Genomic DNA, 16,665 nt, shown 5'->3' with positions numbered 1-16,665 from the left:
TCACCTTTTCCATGATCTCGCCTATGTTAAGGCTTCAGCTGCTGCACTAAAAATGCATAGGGTGTCTATTTGGCCTTTTAAAATATTGTCAGTTATTTTTATTCCCCCCTTCTCCTGCAGCTTCTCTGGTGCTCCAAAATATCTTCAGCGCCAAGTTCGGTGATTCAGAGAATTCATCTAGGGTTTTTTTTCACGTCTTTCCAGCACAAGTTACCTGGTCATACAGATGTAAACATATTAAATACAAGCTGTTTAAAATTCTGTTAAATTATGTCATTGCTGCTGCAAAATTATTAGCCCAGTACTTGAAAACAAGAACATGTTTTCCCTGAATGCAGTGTCCTCTCTAAACTGGCAGGTGCAATATGTCTTTTTCATTATAGATTTGTCCTGCAATACGTCTTTTCCATTATTTTAGACTACATCTAACTCCTCACTGTATACATGTAACAGTCTTTCTTCTTATCCTTCTCGGGGCTGAATCAGTATTCTTGCTGGTACCTTTCGCTGTTTTTCCCAATTGTCTTTGTTTCACAGTGACTAATTTACAGGCTCTGACTTTAGGTTCACAATTTCCATTTGTTTACACATCCTTTACACATCCTTTAACACTTATTACTTTTTGATTAGAGTGGATTTTTAACTGAGAAAATCCTTCTTCTGATTGTGAAACTGCCACATTTGCGGACTTTTGGGTTTTTGTGGTTTTGGCTTTTTGTGCATAACAGCGTAAAAACGTGCAAAGTATTACGGATTCCCATAACAAGAGGAGCGTTGTTCTTTGCATCTTGCTGTATGTTTCCCCTACTACAGTATTTTATCCTTCATGGTAATTTAGCATTAGTGCATTTTAATGGAAACACAGAAGTGAAAGAACCGGGGTTTTGTATATCTTTATCTGCGGGAAGCATCCTGCTAACTCAGGAGAGGTCTTAAAGTTAGAGGTGAACTTGTGACTTCATGCGTCTTGCTGTGGCAACAAATGATCTCAATTAGACCTGAATTATGCAAGGGGAAGCACTTGTTAGAGTAAAAAGAGGACGGCATTTCAGTCGGTAGGTCAGCTCTTGCATTTAGCACCCAGGAGCCCACTAGCAGTAGCTAAGGTTCAGGTGGGGCTGTGTAATTTGCCTCAGTTTGTAATAATTGAGGTACAGATATGTTTACTTCCATTGTCAGCCTATAAACATAAAGCTTTGAAACTCATTAATTTGTTTTCCCAGCTTTCCCCAAAAACATTTTTGTGATACTTTGTTGTCACTTGTGGCGAAGGTGAAACAAACAGAAAAGAACAGGGAGAAGTTGAAAGCAAGTTTTGATGGATAGGCATGGACTTAATATTATGTTTACTGTGCTTTGAATCCTCCATTTATTTCCAGTCTTCCACACTTACTGTAATTAGGTATTAGGAAAAGAAACCTGTATAATTACTGTTTCAAGATGATTAACTGTCTGTACAAGTGTGGCAAAGCCATTTGCCTCAATATATACCTGTATATTACTGCAAATAATTTTTATTATATTTTTAAAAATGACTACTAGTAGAGGCTCTTAAGCTTACTTAGGGAAATAGTAACGCAGGAAACTAATTATTAAATAGCTCTTTTGAAGAAGCGGTTGTCTTGGAGAAACACAGTTGCTGTTCAAAGCCAAATCGTGTTGTAGGGGACAGAAAAGGAGGAAAAAAAAACCTGCTCACAGTGGTTCAGAGAAGGTCTGAAAGAGCTACCTTAGAAATACTAAAGTGCGTGTTTATGTGTACGTGTGTGTATATATATGTATATGGAATTACCACATACACGACCTTTTCAGCTTCAGGATCTGCAGGGAGAGGAAGCCGCCCAGTGGACATAGGACCAGATTACAAACCACCACTTGGTGGTAAGTGTTGTTATAAAGCTTCTCAATTTAAGTGCAGTGTCTTTTGGTGTTTCACCGAGTGATGCAATATCCTATGAAAATACTGATTACATCTGTTCCAGTAACTTTTTCTCTTTATGATGATAGTTGTTCCCACTCAAGAAATGGTATCATATTTCTGTCGTAGTGTTCTCGCCTACTGTGTGGGGTAAATGGAAAAAATATCATCGCATGCATTTACATTTCAGTCTTGATAAGCAGGTCTTGTTCCCAGTTTAGTTTTAAATGGCTGCTATAGTGCACAAGTGTAAAATTAATTCAGTAACAACAACATATTGGGAAGGAAAAAAAATCATCTTAACTCCTTCTCCATATTAGCACTGTGCACTGCGGAAGCCTTGCCCTAAGGTAACACTCATTAGTATTACATAAAATGTGTTTCTTTCAGAGGAAAGTGACCACTGTAGAATACTGATACCGATTCATGTGATTATTGGGTCCAAGGGGATGCCTGTAGTGCTATAGTTTTAGCAAGGTCCCAGGTTAACTCTCCTTAGACTCCAAACGATTGAATTTTTTTATGATAACTGTTTGAGTAGGGTGAACATAAATTTTTATAGACTGTTGGTTGGAAATGGATCTGTAAAGCATCTTGCAGGTTTAACAATTGTACAGAAACACAACTGGCAAGTGACAAAAAAATAAGAAAGCACTTCGCTTGAAATCCTAGCAGACAAACCATCTTTCTCACTCTGCTGATCTGTATGATTGTAGAAGTCTTTGAGGGGCACTGCTTGCTTTTGATGGGGATTTTTTTCTATATAATAAGTAACGCCTTTCTCCCATCTCAAACTCTTACAGGCAGTAACAGTCCCCATGGAAGTCCTACTTCTCCCTTGGACAGCAACATGCTCCTTGTAATCATAGTATCTGTTGGAGTGATCACCATTGTGATAGTGGTGATAGTCGCTGTCTTCTGCACTCGTCGTACAACTTCTCACCAAAAAAAGTAAGATGTCCGGGTGGCACTTTGCCCTGTCCTACCTTTCTCACTTAATTCTATTATTTAATCTTTTCTTTATGATGCTTTAGAGTTTATTACTTTTAAGACTCGCAGCCTGTAGAAATTCTGTTTCTGACAACAGATCAGTAATGCAGTTTGAATTCTTGTGTTCAGAAGATAACGTGCATCAATACAGCTAAGTTACCATGTGTGTGATGATGATGATGTTCCGTTTTTCCTAATCAGTGTTTCAGAGTTTGCAAACCATCAAGAGTTTACAGGCTGACTGGGGCAATGCTTTCGTGTATACCTGCACTTGCCCCTCTCTGAGGAGAAATTATTGTTTAAAATATTGTTTCCAAACTCAAGCCAATACATCTGTTTAGAGCTGTGAGAGCTCAACAGCTCAGGCAGATTCTCACTTCTGTTCTTAGCATGTACTTCACTCTGTGGAGTAGGTTTACAAGCTGTGCATGATAATATCCAATTTTTAGATAGATTACTGGAGTGGAATCTGAATCTGGTGCTGGACTCCTTAGACAAGTGCTCCAAAATCCAAAATATAGGTGTGTTATCTGAATTATTCCCTCATTTAGAGCATCTGAATTAAGACTACAGCAGCGATGCTTCCATTTATAGGCTCCTGAAGGTTGTTCCTGCATGTTCTTTGAAAGAACTGAACAGAGCTGAAAGCTTTTTTTTTAAGTTTGAAAAGTGTTTGAAAACATAGACTCTGTTATGCAACACAGAGTTTTGAAGGTTGTTCCTGCATGTTCTCTGAAAGAACTGAACAGAGCTGAAAGCTTTTTTTTTTTAAGTTTGAAAACTTAAACTGTTTGAAAACATAGACTCTGTTATGCAAAACAGAGTTTTAAGAAAGTGATTAAAAGCCAGGCTTAGAAGATAATCTCCACTTGCTTTGCTGAAGCTGAACCATCCTGCAACAATGCAAGTTCTTCAGGAGAGGAGAGCAAGGATATATGAGTGATGGTCTAGCACCTGGGGGATGTGTTTGGGAGAGGGCAAAATTCATGGGCCTATGCCCAAGAGACGTATTTTATTTTCAAAGAGCAGAAATAACCCTGTGAAATCTTGCCTTTGTTTTCCCAGTTTCTAAATGCCCCCTCTCTTACATGCAGCAACCCACAACCAGTGAATAACCTTCTGATCTGTTTCACTCGTTCAGCTGCAGCGCCCAAAGCAGGCTGCCGGCAGCACGTCTGGCTGCGTATCACCTACGTGAGAGGCTCCGTTCACTGATATTTTCAAAATTTTGTTCAGTCGTATCTTAGCCATTTCTAGCAAGCGTGCTACCCAGAAGGGACACCTTCCTCCATCGTTGCCAGGGTCCAAAGTGAGGACTGTGCGTGGAGGGCAGTGCTGGAACTCTACATTTTACTTTTCCAAAATTCCGTCATGTCAAATGTCTGCCTCGCAGTCGGTTTGCTGCTGCTGCTATTCAACAGCGATGAAAAAGCACGTTAGTTAGATGTGTCTAACCCGAGCAGTGGTAAAATGAACGTTCTTGTCATTAGTCTTTAGAGTTAACCATCCAATTGGGATAATTGGCTATTTGCACACTCCTTCTACAGCTATTGTTTGAGGTTGTTTGTAAGCCCTGGAGTATGGGCACAGCACGACGTACGTACACTTCATGTTTAGAATATTCTATTAATAACCATAAGTACTGGAAACTTAATTTTTGTTAATGAAAGCTTAGACGGTAGAGCACAGTTCTGCAGCATGTGGTAGCATTTGAGACAAATTTAATGGCATCAGAGTTGCAGAACATGCTTTGAGATGTCAGATGTGCTTATACGTAAAATTCAAAGCTTCCTGCCCAGTGGATAGCTTTTGCTCAGCTGGATACAAGATCTGAAGGAAATCTCAGTGAAAATTTGCCTTTTTCAACACGTGAAAGGAAGCCTACATCTAAGAACATTTCATTTGTTTTCCTTCCCAAGGAAACGAGCTGCCTGCAAATCAGTGAATGGGTCCCATAAGTACAAAGGAAACTCCAAAGATGTCAAGCCTCCTGACCTCTGGATCCATCATGAAAGACTGGAGCTAAAACCCATTGATAAATCTCCAGATCCCAATCCAATCATGACAGATACCCCAATCCCTCGCAACTCCCAAGACATCACCCCAGTTGATAATTCCATGGACAGCAATATCCATCAAAGGCGGAATTCCTACAGAGGTGAGCTGTCAACGAGTACTTTGACCATGATGTTTAAAATTAAATACATTTTACTGTATCTGGTGAAATCACTTTATTGACATATTATTCAGTTACCCTTATCTTTTTTTGTTCTTATTTTCCAAGTAGTGAATTGGGTTTGTGCCTAGTTTATAAGACTCTCTGAAAAGGATGGATCCACATGTTTTAGTGAGAAAATTGAGTGCCCAAGAGTTAAATCATGAATTTCCCTTGGTAAATACCGATTAGTAATCAGAAGATCATCTAACAAGTGTTTCATATTAAACTGTCGAGAGACGTGTGTGGCATTTTTTCAGCGGTCAAACGCACAGTCAGGTTTTGGTGCTTTAACCAGCTGTTGCTCAACTCTTGAGGTGTGGGTGAGTTTTCACTCGGTGAGTGGTTAACTTTTGTTAATCCAGCATGTCTTACCCATATGTGTGACTCTGTACTGCCACTCATTGCCCAGAGCTGCACTGCCAGAGGTTTGTGTTTGCATTATGGCCTGGAGAGTTTCTCCAGTGCCCAATAATCTTCACCCTAACTGTCCTCTTTTCCACCTTCTAGTAAAGGATGAAAGGGCTGTTTTTATCAATTGTGAGTCACAGAACCGCTTACAAATAGGACAGCCCAGAAATAGAGAGAGGAGGATTGAAATAATCTGGTATGGTATCACGTAAGTCTTGCTGCAATGGTAAATAACCTTCAGTATTTTTCCTTCAGGGCATGAGTCAGAGGATAGCATGTCCACACTGGCAGGAAGAAGGGGGATGAGGCCCAAGATGATGATGCCTTTTGATTCTCAACCACCTCAGCGTAAGTCAACAGCCCACCTACCAGCTGGCTTGAAATTGGGAGCACCCAAACAAGCCACGTTGATACTGTATGCACAGGCACCCACGCTCACATACAGCCTTCCTACTTACTTCTCCTAAGTAATTCTGTCATATCTGCAGTGGAAACAGTTCAAAGAAGGCATCCTGAATCTCTTATTGTGAAGGCAGAGTTAGATCAAGTTAAAAGGAAAAATGAATAGCTGTATTTGAGCAAGCAGGAGGCATGCTGCAAAAGTGGGGAAGGGTTAGGAATGTGTCCAGCAGTCTGTCTGTCCCAGTCTCCAGCAGTGGCAGCTGCAGGTGCTTTTTACGTAGAGCCTATGAGCCTGGCTGCTTTTTATAGTCCATTCCCTTTGTAGTCTGCCAGTATCCAGCTGTTACATAGGAATTGTAGAGAGTTGGTAAATCTCTGTCAGGTTCTTCTCCACTGTTAGTTTTCTCTTCCCCAGACCAAACGGTCATAGCCTTTTTAGCCTCCCCTATGAGGCAGCTACTCCATCCCCTTTATCACTTTAGTTGCCATTCTCAGAACTTTCCCTAACCTTACTACATGCTTCTTGAGATGCAGAGAGGCCAGAGCTGCACACAGTACCACCAAGGTCTTACAGAGCGGGAAAGTGTCCTCTGCCTTGTTCTCGATACCTTCCTTGCTGAATGAGGTCCTACATTCTGTTGGCTTTTTTGGCTGCCATCGCATATTGAGCTAATGATGCAAGAGACCTGTCAACCATATCTCCAAAAACTCTTTGCCGTGTTGTAACTGCCAGCTCTGAGCGTAGCATCATATAAGAAGTGTTTGGATTATATTTCCCTCAATGTATTACCACTGTAATAGCTTATTTAGGTATGCTAAAGTTTACCTGCCATCTTTTTGCCTGCTCGCTCAGTCTGGCGAGGTCCTGGAGTTCCTTGCCATCAAAATAGCATTTGACTACCCCAAAGACCTTAATATAATTTCCAAACTTGAAGATTTCTCTGATTGCTTCCATGTCTGGGTCACTGAGAAGATAATTGATTCAAACCAGTCCCAGCACTGATATTTGGGGAATCTCCTGCTGACTCTCCTCTGTCCGGAAAATTGATCATCATCCCTTCCTTTTGCTTCCTATCTGTAACCAGCTTTCAGGCCATAAAAGAGCTTTCCATTCAACAGCAACTTAGCCTTGTCAGAGCCTTATTGAAAATGTAGCCATATTATATTCCCTGGTTCCCTTTATTTTCATATTTACGGGCACTGTCTTGAAACTCTGAGGTTAGTGGTGCAGGATTTACTTTTACAGGAGTCATGCTTACTCTTATTACCATGTTTACCCTTATCTGCAGTGATCTTACTCTTATTACCGAAACATTAAGCATAACTGCTGTCCCCACTGCATGGACAGCAGTTCTTGACCAGCTGTAGTTTACAGTCTACCCTCACATGGCAAACCAAAATCGGTATGGATTTATGTTGTGCGGTAGTGGCTCAGGAGCAGCTTCAGAAACAACTCAGCTGCTCATCCAGTAGGAGAGAATTAGAGAGCTGGGGCAACAGATCACCACAGGTCTCAGTGCAAGACATCCCCACTTGTGAGCTAGTCTCCTAAGTTACTGAGCAGAAGAAACGGCTCTGAAGGAGTAACACTGCTCATCTTTTGGAAAGGATACCAAAAGCCTGCAATATGTACAGTAGCTTTGCTCCACAATATGTCTGTTATACTAATTTGTTAGAATGTGGATAGACCACTGATAGAGGCTGAGGTTTTGTGAGTCTGGCAGAGTAGACTCTTAAATGAGGAGGATGTCTGGTTTGTTAGTTCTTATCTGTGTATTTCCCTATCAGTTAATAATGATTTGAGCAGAAGTGCTGAACTGAATTTTTGTTGAGGCAGTAGAAATATATTTTAATTATTATTATGAACTATTTTAAGAATTAATATATCTAGTTTTCAAATGATGACTCTGAGATGGAAAGGGACTTGGCTAAACCTCTGAACAACTAGACTGAAACCCTGACTTGAGAACAGAAGTAAAAAGTACAAAAGTTAACACGCAGTGACAGAACTGTGAGGCAAAATTACACAGTGCTTATCTGGTCTGAGCTTTAGACTTCCCTGAGCACTATGTTCATGTTCAAGCCTGTAGCCAGGTAATTGCTACCACAAGCTCTTGTGTTTTATGGAGTGATTTCAGGCCAGTCCATTAGGTTTCAACTTTCTAACTTTTTGCTTTATTTACCTGAAGTGAGTGCTTGGTTTTCTTGGCCTCTACGTGCTTTTTTTTCAAGTGTCCTGATGATCTGATTAGCTCAGTTTGTGAATTTTCAACTCTTTTCCTTGTTTTACAACCTTTTTACGAGAGCAGTATCTTTTTTTCTTTGTTTTAAAATAAATAGTCTGATGCTCCTCCTTGTTTTCTCCCAGTTTTACACATCTGAGGGAGGAGCGGAGGATACGGTTTTACACTAATCATCTTGACTCCGATTAGTTTCGTAAAAGTTTTATCTGCTGTCAAATACGGGTGTCTGACAAGGGACATTGCAGCTTTTGGATTCTGATGGTTTCCTGTCCCATGCCAAGTGCTGGAACGTGATGAATTCAGACTTGTGTAACCCCGTAACAAATTCAGACTGCAATAAGTCTTCCCTTGCACACTTCTAAGTGTTTTTTCTCTAAATGGGATGCAGCATTGCATACACAGAGCATAAGATAAACTCGTATAGGAGCCAGTGCTGAAGTGTGCTGAGTGCTCCACAGAAACAGCATAGCAAAGTACCCCTCATACTGTGTTGTTCAGTGAGAAAGATACTCAGGAACTTATATGATCAGTCCCACGTAAGATGAAAAGATGTACAGTTGACACAAGTGATACGGCGGTGATAAATATTTTGGGGAGGTAGTATATTCCAGTTCTACTTTTTGATGGTATTCAAGCTGATGTGATAATGCTGGCAGATATAGCTGTGGATATGATTTTCCCTTGCAGCACTAAACCCAGCTGTGACATCCCTTTTTGATAACAGTCCTGCTGTGTTCGCTTGAAAAGCCTATCTGTTTTCCCCCTCTTTATTAGATATTGCCTTGCCCAGAAAGAACGAAACAGACACAGACACAGCTGGCTCGGTGTGACAGGTTAGCATGATGCACTAAATGTCAGGAAGGATATGTAAGGTCTTCTGGTGCCTTAGGGCTTGAGATTGTTTTTGTGACTTTGACTTTTTATCCTGTTTGCAAAAGCTCTGAGGGCTTCCAGCTGTAGGTTTCTATTTTATATTAAGTAGAAACATTAATGTAATGTCTTTAGATACCTTTTTGCGGAAGCTACACAGAAAACTGACACTGGTACATGATGCCCTTTCTCAGCAAGCCACACAGAAGGTGGGACCATTTAGTGTGTTTAAGTCTGTGCCGGCAGATACCTTCCTATTGTGGGTTTTCCCCCCACTGCAGCATTCAAATCTAGTTACTTACCTTTTAAATACTAAATTATCCTAATTTAGTGTGTTCAATTTTAGTATAATGTACAGTAATGCAACAGGAAAAGTGTATGCCTAGTTAGTTCCTTCTTCGACAACTGGAAAACCAAGATGCTGGAAGGATATTGGGAAGCAAAGGGCTATTTCTTTCTTAACACACCACATTTCTCTTTATCCAGTTCTTCATCTAAAGTTTTCTCTTCCTTGAAACGGTGCATCATGATCTTCATTAAGAGCTGGTGGTACAACATACTGATTCTTGACCTGTAAAGCTATACATGATTTAGGTCTGATAACCCAGCAAATTATTAGCAACACCCAGCAGTTGAAGCTGGATGGCTTGGTGGCAGGGTAAACTTTTCTGGGGACGTGGCTTTTCACTGGATCAGGTTTTCCCCACATGCTCACCGTATTCTGCTTTGGATAGTGTTTCAGAGCTACTACTATTTTGTGGTGTTCTCCCCATCTCCCAGCTTTCAGGAAATGTCTTGAAAGGTGTAGTGTATGTGCATGATTTTTTATTGTGGTTGCAAAAACATATAGGCAGTCTTTTGTAGTAACATGCATTATATTTGATAGTGATTGAAATGCTTGCTGAAACACAGGTGTAGACTAGTGGTTTCTACAAATAGCAGTAATTAAAATGTTTATGCCTGTAAAATTTTATGCCTTAAAATCTTTATGCCTCCTACCTTGCTGACACATAAGAGAACTCCTGGTGTCTCTGACCGGATTTCTGATTGCCAAGCTTTTGTGGGTTATTCCTTAATTTGCCAGTTCTCTGCAAGACAAGTGGCATTTTAATCTTGTGTGAAGCTCTTAGTGAGAGTATCTGGCTTTTCACATCCCCTTGACAGCTATCTCACAGGACTTAAATCTAGAACCTACTGATTACCCAGCATTAGAGTTCAATTACTCTTCATTTACAGGAGGTTGATAATGACGTTAGCTTTCTGTTGGTGTAACTCAGTGGAAGAGAGGAATTGTTTCTTACCAATAGCGGAAAATCTCCAAGTATATTGCCTCCACTGATCAATTCACATATCATGTCCTGCTGACAGGCTGTTTTCCAGGAAATGAGGAAGTCGGAGGGTTCAGATTTGTTTAGTCAGTCTTTGAGGTCAAACCACATGCATCAGTGCAAGAAGTCTTAACTGAACTCACCATTATGATGATGGATTTCTGCATCATGTCATTCCTAGAAAGTAACTTTCAAAGGCAGCACATCTGGAGAATTTCCAGAAAAGGTTCAAAAGAAAATAACCAACCACAACCTTTTTTTTTCACTACGGTGCTAGTGGTAGCATGTCCCTCCTGTTTTCTGTGTTGAGACTCTTTCTTTTGGATGATTTTAAGCAATTCAGTATTTTAGTCTGTCATAAGAACTAAATTCTGCGCATGCTTTTCATCCCAGCTGGGGAGTAGTGAGAGTTTGTTTTGCTGTTAGCACAAAAGGGTGAGGGCAAAGGATGATTTACATTAAGTATAAAATTCATGTCCCTCAAACAGGAAAAAGAAAACAGCAAGATAAAAAAAGGAGGGGAAAAAAGAAAAAGAGGCTTTTGGTTTGAGTGAGTGTATTGGAGCAGAGCTTTACTAAGTCTGCACAGAGGGAATGAATAGAGCCTTTGGCATCTTGTCCTACTTTGTCTTGCATTATTTAACCAAAGATAGCACGTTTGGTTGCAATGTTAAGAAATTCATTGACAGCCAGAAATTATTTTGGAATTTGAGCTCATATGTCTCCTGTATTAGGTCTGACATTTATAGCACAGCGTGAAATACATGGAAGTTCTAAAGGGAGCTGAGCTTCATTTTTCTCAAGCGTAACAGAAAGCGCTTGAAAGATACAGCCAAGAGAGATGCACTTTCTGCACAGGAAAATGAAGAGCTCTACCTCTTTTGGGGGTTGTGTCTTGGCATGGAGGGAGCTAAAGTGCTGGAGCAGAGTTGGAAAACTGGTATTGAAACATGTCATCTTGGTGTCATTGTAAATCTGCTGAGCGGTTGGCTCCCGTGTTCAGTGGCTCTGTGGGAGAAGGGAGGGATATGGTGCATTTCAGTACATGTGCATGCTTTGTCTGTATGTTAAGCATTTTTCTGTCTTATATTCATTCACAGCTGTGATTAGTGCTCATCCCATCCATTCACTCGATAACCCTCACCATCATTTCCACTCCGGCAGCCTCGCTTCTCCAACTCGCAGCTATCTCCATCACCAGGTCAACCCGTGGCCGATTGGCACATCCATGTCCCATTCAGACAGGGCCAATTCCACAGGTGAGATATAAATGATCAGGTAGATTTTGCTTGTAATGGCACAATGAGTGAAACGTGGAAATAAAGCCTGAAACTTAACTTGGTCAGTCTCCGTTGCGGTGTTCCATGAGAGGCAGAGTGATGGGTATAAGTACAAACAAAATCCTTGATAGGCTGAGTTTTCTGTAAACAGTTTTGTGTGTAGATCAGATATTGAGATACGTGATGATGTCCTTGGAAAAGGAGGCTTAATGTTTTATATACAACTTCAAATAGGAAGATTACTTATTCTAAAGCCTTCAGCCCTGGAGTCTGAAATGTCACATTAAATCTAATTTGAGCTACTTAATATGATAACTTTTTTCCTAATTAGTTGTGTTTAAAACCGAGAGAGGACAGAAGTCCAGACTATGCTACTGAGAGCTGATATTAGTTAATCTTCCTGAAGCACACAGAAAATTGTGGTGATTTCAGGCTTGAAGCACAATCATTTGCAATAGTTTTTGTAATGTCTCCAGTGCTCTGAAAAATTCTGAAGCAACAGTATTGCTAAACTGCACGTAGGTAACATCTTGAGATGAAGTGAATTCTGAGCTTCTCTTGTTTAAGGTCTACATTTTAATTAAGGTGCCACAGCCAACAGCGTTGTTTCCTGTTTCCTTATGAAAGCAATTCATGAGGCTGCAAATATACAGACAGACGATATGTTAGAGGCAGAGGTTTCCCTTGTCCTGTTTATACTGCTGAAGTGACAGCTCTCACAATCCAGATCTTTTCCTGCACGTGGTCCAAGTAGGATCACGATGCCCTAAATTCAAGATACCATCTCATTGTTCTCTTAGATCAGGGTGGAGCCTGCTGCAGACAAACAAATGAAGCCTGTGATTTCATTTTAGCTTTCAGCAAGTAAAGGGATTTCAAGTCTGTCTCAGAAAAAAATTTGGCTCTTCTGTACGCACTACAGTGATATATGCTCAATGTATACCTATTTAAGAATGCCAATACTGTGAAATAGTCAAGGGTAAAATGAAAATGAAGATTTGTGTTCCATGCTGTTGATCTGGGGTCTTATTACATGTAGCTGTTTCGGTGCAAAACTGTTGATTTGGTATTACGCCTGTGGAATCATTCAGTTCTCAAGCTTATTTTGTTATTAGACAGCCGTTGCCGTTCACCTTAAAACAGGACAGTATTGGTGTTACTGCTACACAGATAGTTAATCTGTGAATTCACTTCTTAGCTTACAACAGCGATCTTGGAAAAGGTGCTTGCAAACACTCCTGTTTTGTTTCCATCTGACCACAGAGAACATTTCTGTTAAAGAAAATAAACCACTTTTTTTTCTGTCTGTTGTAGAATCTGTTCGAAACACACCTAGCACAGACACCATGCCAGCTTCCTCGTCTCAGACGTGTGCTGACCACCAGGATCCTGAAAGCACCACAGGGTCTTATCTGGCTAACGCACAGGAAGAGGATTCGGCTCAGAACCTCCCTACGGCACATGTCCGTCCTTCCCACCCGCTGAAGAGTTTTGCGGTGCCAGCAGTTCCACCAGCTGGTTCCACGTATGACCCCGCATTGCCAAGCACACCATTACTGACCCAGCAGGGTGAGCAGGGGAAAACTGGCAAGACACACTTGTCAAAAAGAGAAACGGGAGATTTTAAGAAGAAAATGAGAGAAGCTCCTCAAGGGGCGGGGGGTAGAGTTGGGCATCAAAGGAAATATGTCAGAGGCTGGAGTGAATTTTGTTGGTATAATTTTCAAGGCCCTTTCCTTTTATGTACATAGATAAACTAGACAAAAATTCAAATTCAGCACTCCATAATTTGAAGCGTTCGTTTTCCTCTAATTGAATCCTTTTTATTCTCCTACTTTCAAGAGCTTTCTGAATAGGCAAAAGAACTAATTAACTGAAGCTTAACTATATAACGATTTATTTTAAGCTCCTAACCATCCAGTTCACTCGGTGAAGACTGCGTCAATTGGGACTTTAGGAAGAACTCGACCTCCTATGCCAGTGGTAGTTCCCAGTGCCCCTGATGTGCAGGAGACCACCAGGATGCTTGAGGACTCGGAAAGCGTAGGTACTCTTACACTGCCAGTGGCTTTCTTTGGCAGTGCTTAATGAACTGTGGTGAATCTCTCTTTATATGATACTTGTAAACTTTAGTAACGTCTGCACTGAGACTTTCAAAGGCAGAGGATAATGAGGCTTCTGACTTCCACCAAGTGCCATTGCCTGTTAACCCGTATAAAAAAAGTCTAGTGCAAATACCTTCTACACCTCAAATACACCTTCGCACCTCGAATACTGTGTTCAGTTTTGGGCCCCTCACTACAAGGACGTCGAGGTGCTGGAGCGTGTCCAGAGAAGGGCAACGAGGCTGGTGAGGGGTCTGGAGAACAAGTCTGATGAGGAGTGGCTGAGGGAACTGGGACTGTTTAGCCTGGAGAAAAGGAGGCTGAGGGGAGACCTCATCGCTCTCTACAACTCCCTGAAAGGAGGTTGTAGTGAGGTGGGGTCGGTCTCTTCTCCCAAGTAACAAGCGATAGGATGAGAGGAAATGGCCTCACGTTGTGCCAGGGGAGGTTTAGATTGGACGTGAGGAAAAATGTCTTTACTGAAAGAGTGGTTGAACATTGGAACAGGCTGCCCAGGGAAGTGGTTGAGTCCCCATCCCTGGGGGTATTTAAAAGACGTGTAGATGAGGCGCTTAGGGACATGGTTTAGTGGGCATGGTGGTGTTGGGTTGACGGTTGGACTCGATGATCTTAGAGGTCTCTTCCAACCTTAATGATTCTACACAAGGCAGTAAATTCAGAGAATAAGCACTTAAATTGCAAGTACTAGTAGTGCTTTCTAAATCTGAAAGTTACTTAAGAGCATATCTTCATTCCTAATCACACAACACTAAACAGATGTGGTGCTTCCATCTATTCCAGTCCACAAGGCCCACTCAGTCAAAAAACTGAAAAACCTTCGGCAAGGTTTGGGCTGAACTGAGGCTATTAGCTGAACATAGATTAATGTTCTCTGAGATTTCCTTTCTTGACTCATGCTCAATGCTTCTGGTTTCTGCTAGCCTATCACAATTACAAGAAGAGGAGAGTACAGACTGATACCATCTATAGCACTAGTCTTTTCATTCTTTACAGTACGTAGCGCCTAACGGAGCTTTCGTTTATGACTTGGGCTTCTATATGCAGGCTTCCGTACTGGAGCTGTAGAAGTGCCCTGCACATCTGTTTTTTGCCTGCTTATCTTGATGTAAAGAGCATCTTTGTTCACAGAGCTGAAGGCCTCTAACAGTGCCGTTTGCTCTTCTGTACAGCTTAAGATGTTGTGTTCGTGCTCGCTTTGAGATGTCATTTATTTCTGTTTTGCAAGCGTACTGTGCCTGGATCCTATTAAAGTTGTGCAGCTGCAGCTTCCTGTGCTGCTGCAGAGCATCCGAAGTGTCACTGCAGAGGGAAAATTCAGCATTAATGCCAAAATGCTTAAAGCCATCGTCCCAAATATGTTTTTAGATACTCATGGAAGTGTTCTGACTTTCTGGGAAAAATGCAACTGTTGGGCTTCTTTGGAAATAGCTTTTAAGAAGTGAGGATGTTTTGGGTGTCAGGCACTGGAAGAGCTGTTTTCCTTTCAAATTGCAAGCCAAGAAGTTATTGTATTAGCTATTGTATTACTGCTACAGGAAATGCTTATTTTGAATTATTTTTTTTCTTTTTTTTCCTTGTTTCCTTACTGTCCTTTCCTTTTGTCACACTTTTGTTCTGTCACCCTCTTGATTTTATTTCTGTATGCACTGGTCTAGAAACTGTATGCATGCTTGATTTGGTGCGCTTTTGCCCTTCTGTCTAGTTGTCACTCCTACTTTTTTTTTTGTTGGTACCAAAAATATACTCATTAGCTTATTCATCAACAAACTTGTAATATTTAAATATAGCCATTAATAAATTTCTTCATTAATAAATTAGTACAATATAAAGTCACCACAGCATACTAAACACTAGTTAAATTCTGAGTTTTAAAAATCAGGATTAGATGGTGATTTGAATTGATTCTGCTTTTTTATGAGAGCCTGTAGGAATGAGTCTGAGTACTTCCAGCTCACTGCTATTTATCATTGTCAGTAGTCGGCAGATAATGCGTTAGACACAGGACAGATACGACTTTTCTGGTACAATCCAGATTGCTTGGTAAACTGGAAAGTGCCCGCCGCATTCATTTCTATTTAGAGGAAAGAAAATGTTTGTATCTAGAAGCAAAGGAAGCGAGATCACAGTCAGGGTTGAGGGCTCCGCTCTGGGAAGGACTCCACTTTTATGGTACGCAATCAGCTGAGCAGTAGCTTTAATATTAGACTCTAGCCAGAAGGTCTAATAATGGACCTTAAACATATAGAGCAGAAACTATCTCACAGGAGTTCTGTTGCTTCTGATTTGGCATTAGCAGAGCTGGTATTGGAATACCACATGCAGCCTGGCTCACCTTCTGCAAAAACGACGTTGAGAGAGTGAAGAGGGTTTGGAGAAATGCTCCAAGAACATAAGGGGTTGAAAACTACACAGTACTGGGAAAGACTTGGTCAGCTTGGGAAAGGTTTTGAGATGAACTAGTCATGGCATCTGTCTACATACATGAGCAGCTACCATAATTCTGTTATCAATGCAATATAGATGAAGCTAGACAATTGAGGCTAAAAATGGGGTATGATTTTTAGCAAGCATAATGATTCTCAAAACAGTTTTATTGAAGTGATTCCTTCGACATTTTTCTCCAATTAAGCTGGGAAGATTTTTCTAAAATAGCTACTTTGGTTCAAAGGAAGCTGTTAGCTTGAAGCAGGAATAGGATTACAAGGAAAACAGATAAGATGATCACAGTCTTAAAAAAATCAGTGAAACTATGAATCACTATTGCAAAAAGATCTGCACTTAAAATAGAGAGTTGTTTCAAGTTATTAATTCCTGTAACTGTCAATACATCTGCTTCTGCTTATTCATGTTCGGGGTCACAATCTGCAACAGAATCACTGACC

General features: G+C 40.8%; 1 protein-coding gene across 1 annotated transcript in view; it reads left to right on the top strand.

Moving 5' to 3' along the window:
- The window catches only part of NEO1 (neogenin 1), a gene marked incomplete at its 5' end in the record, with an annotated part of 157,007 nt that overhangs the window by 137,699 nt on the left and 2,643 nt on the right, over positions 1 to 16,665 (top strand). Inside the window, 7 exons of the mRNA XM_019471969.1 lie at positions 1,813 to 1,881; positions 2,722 to 2,869; positions 4,828 to 5,066; positions 5,790 to 5,882; positions 11,478 to 11,636; positions 12,972 to 13,226; positions 13,564 to 13,700. Coding sequence (XP_019327514.1) covers positions 1,813 to 1,881; positions 2,722 to 2,869; positions 4,828 to 5,066; positions 5,790 to 5,882; positions 11,478 to 11,636; positions 12,972 to 13,226; positions 13,564 to 13,700 — 1,100 coding nt within the window. The remainder of the gene's footprint in view (positions 1 to 1,812; positions 1,882 to 2,721; positions 2,870 to 4,827; positions 5,067 to 5,789; positions 5,883 to 11,477; positions 11,637 to 12,971; positions 13,227 to 13,563; positions 13,701 to 16,665) is intronic.

This window comes from Aptenodytes forsteri, unplaced genomic scaffold, assembly GCF_000699145.1.
Source record: "Aptenodytes forsteri isolate BGI_AS27 unplaced genomic scaffold, ASM69914v1 Scaffold258, whole genome shotgun sequence".
Classification (NCBI taxonomy): domain Eukaryota; kingdom Metazoa; phylum Chordata; class Aves; order Sphenisciformes; family Spheniscidae; genus Aptenodytes; species Aptenodytes forsteri.
Note: the sequence above shows the minus strand (reverse complement) of the source record. Positions and strands in the feature narration are given on the sequence as shown.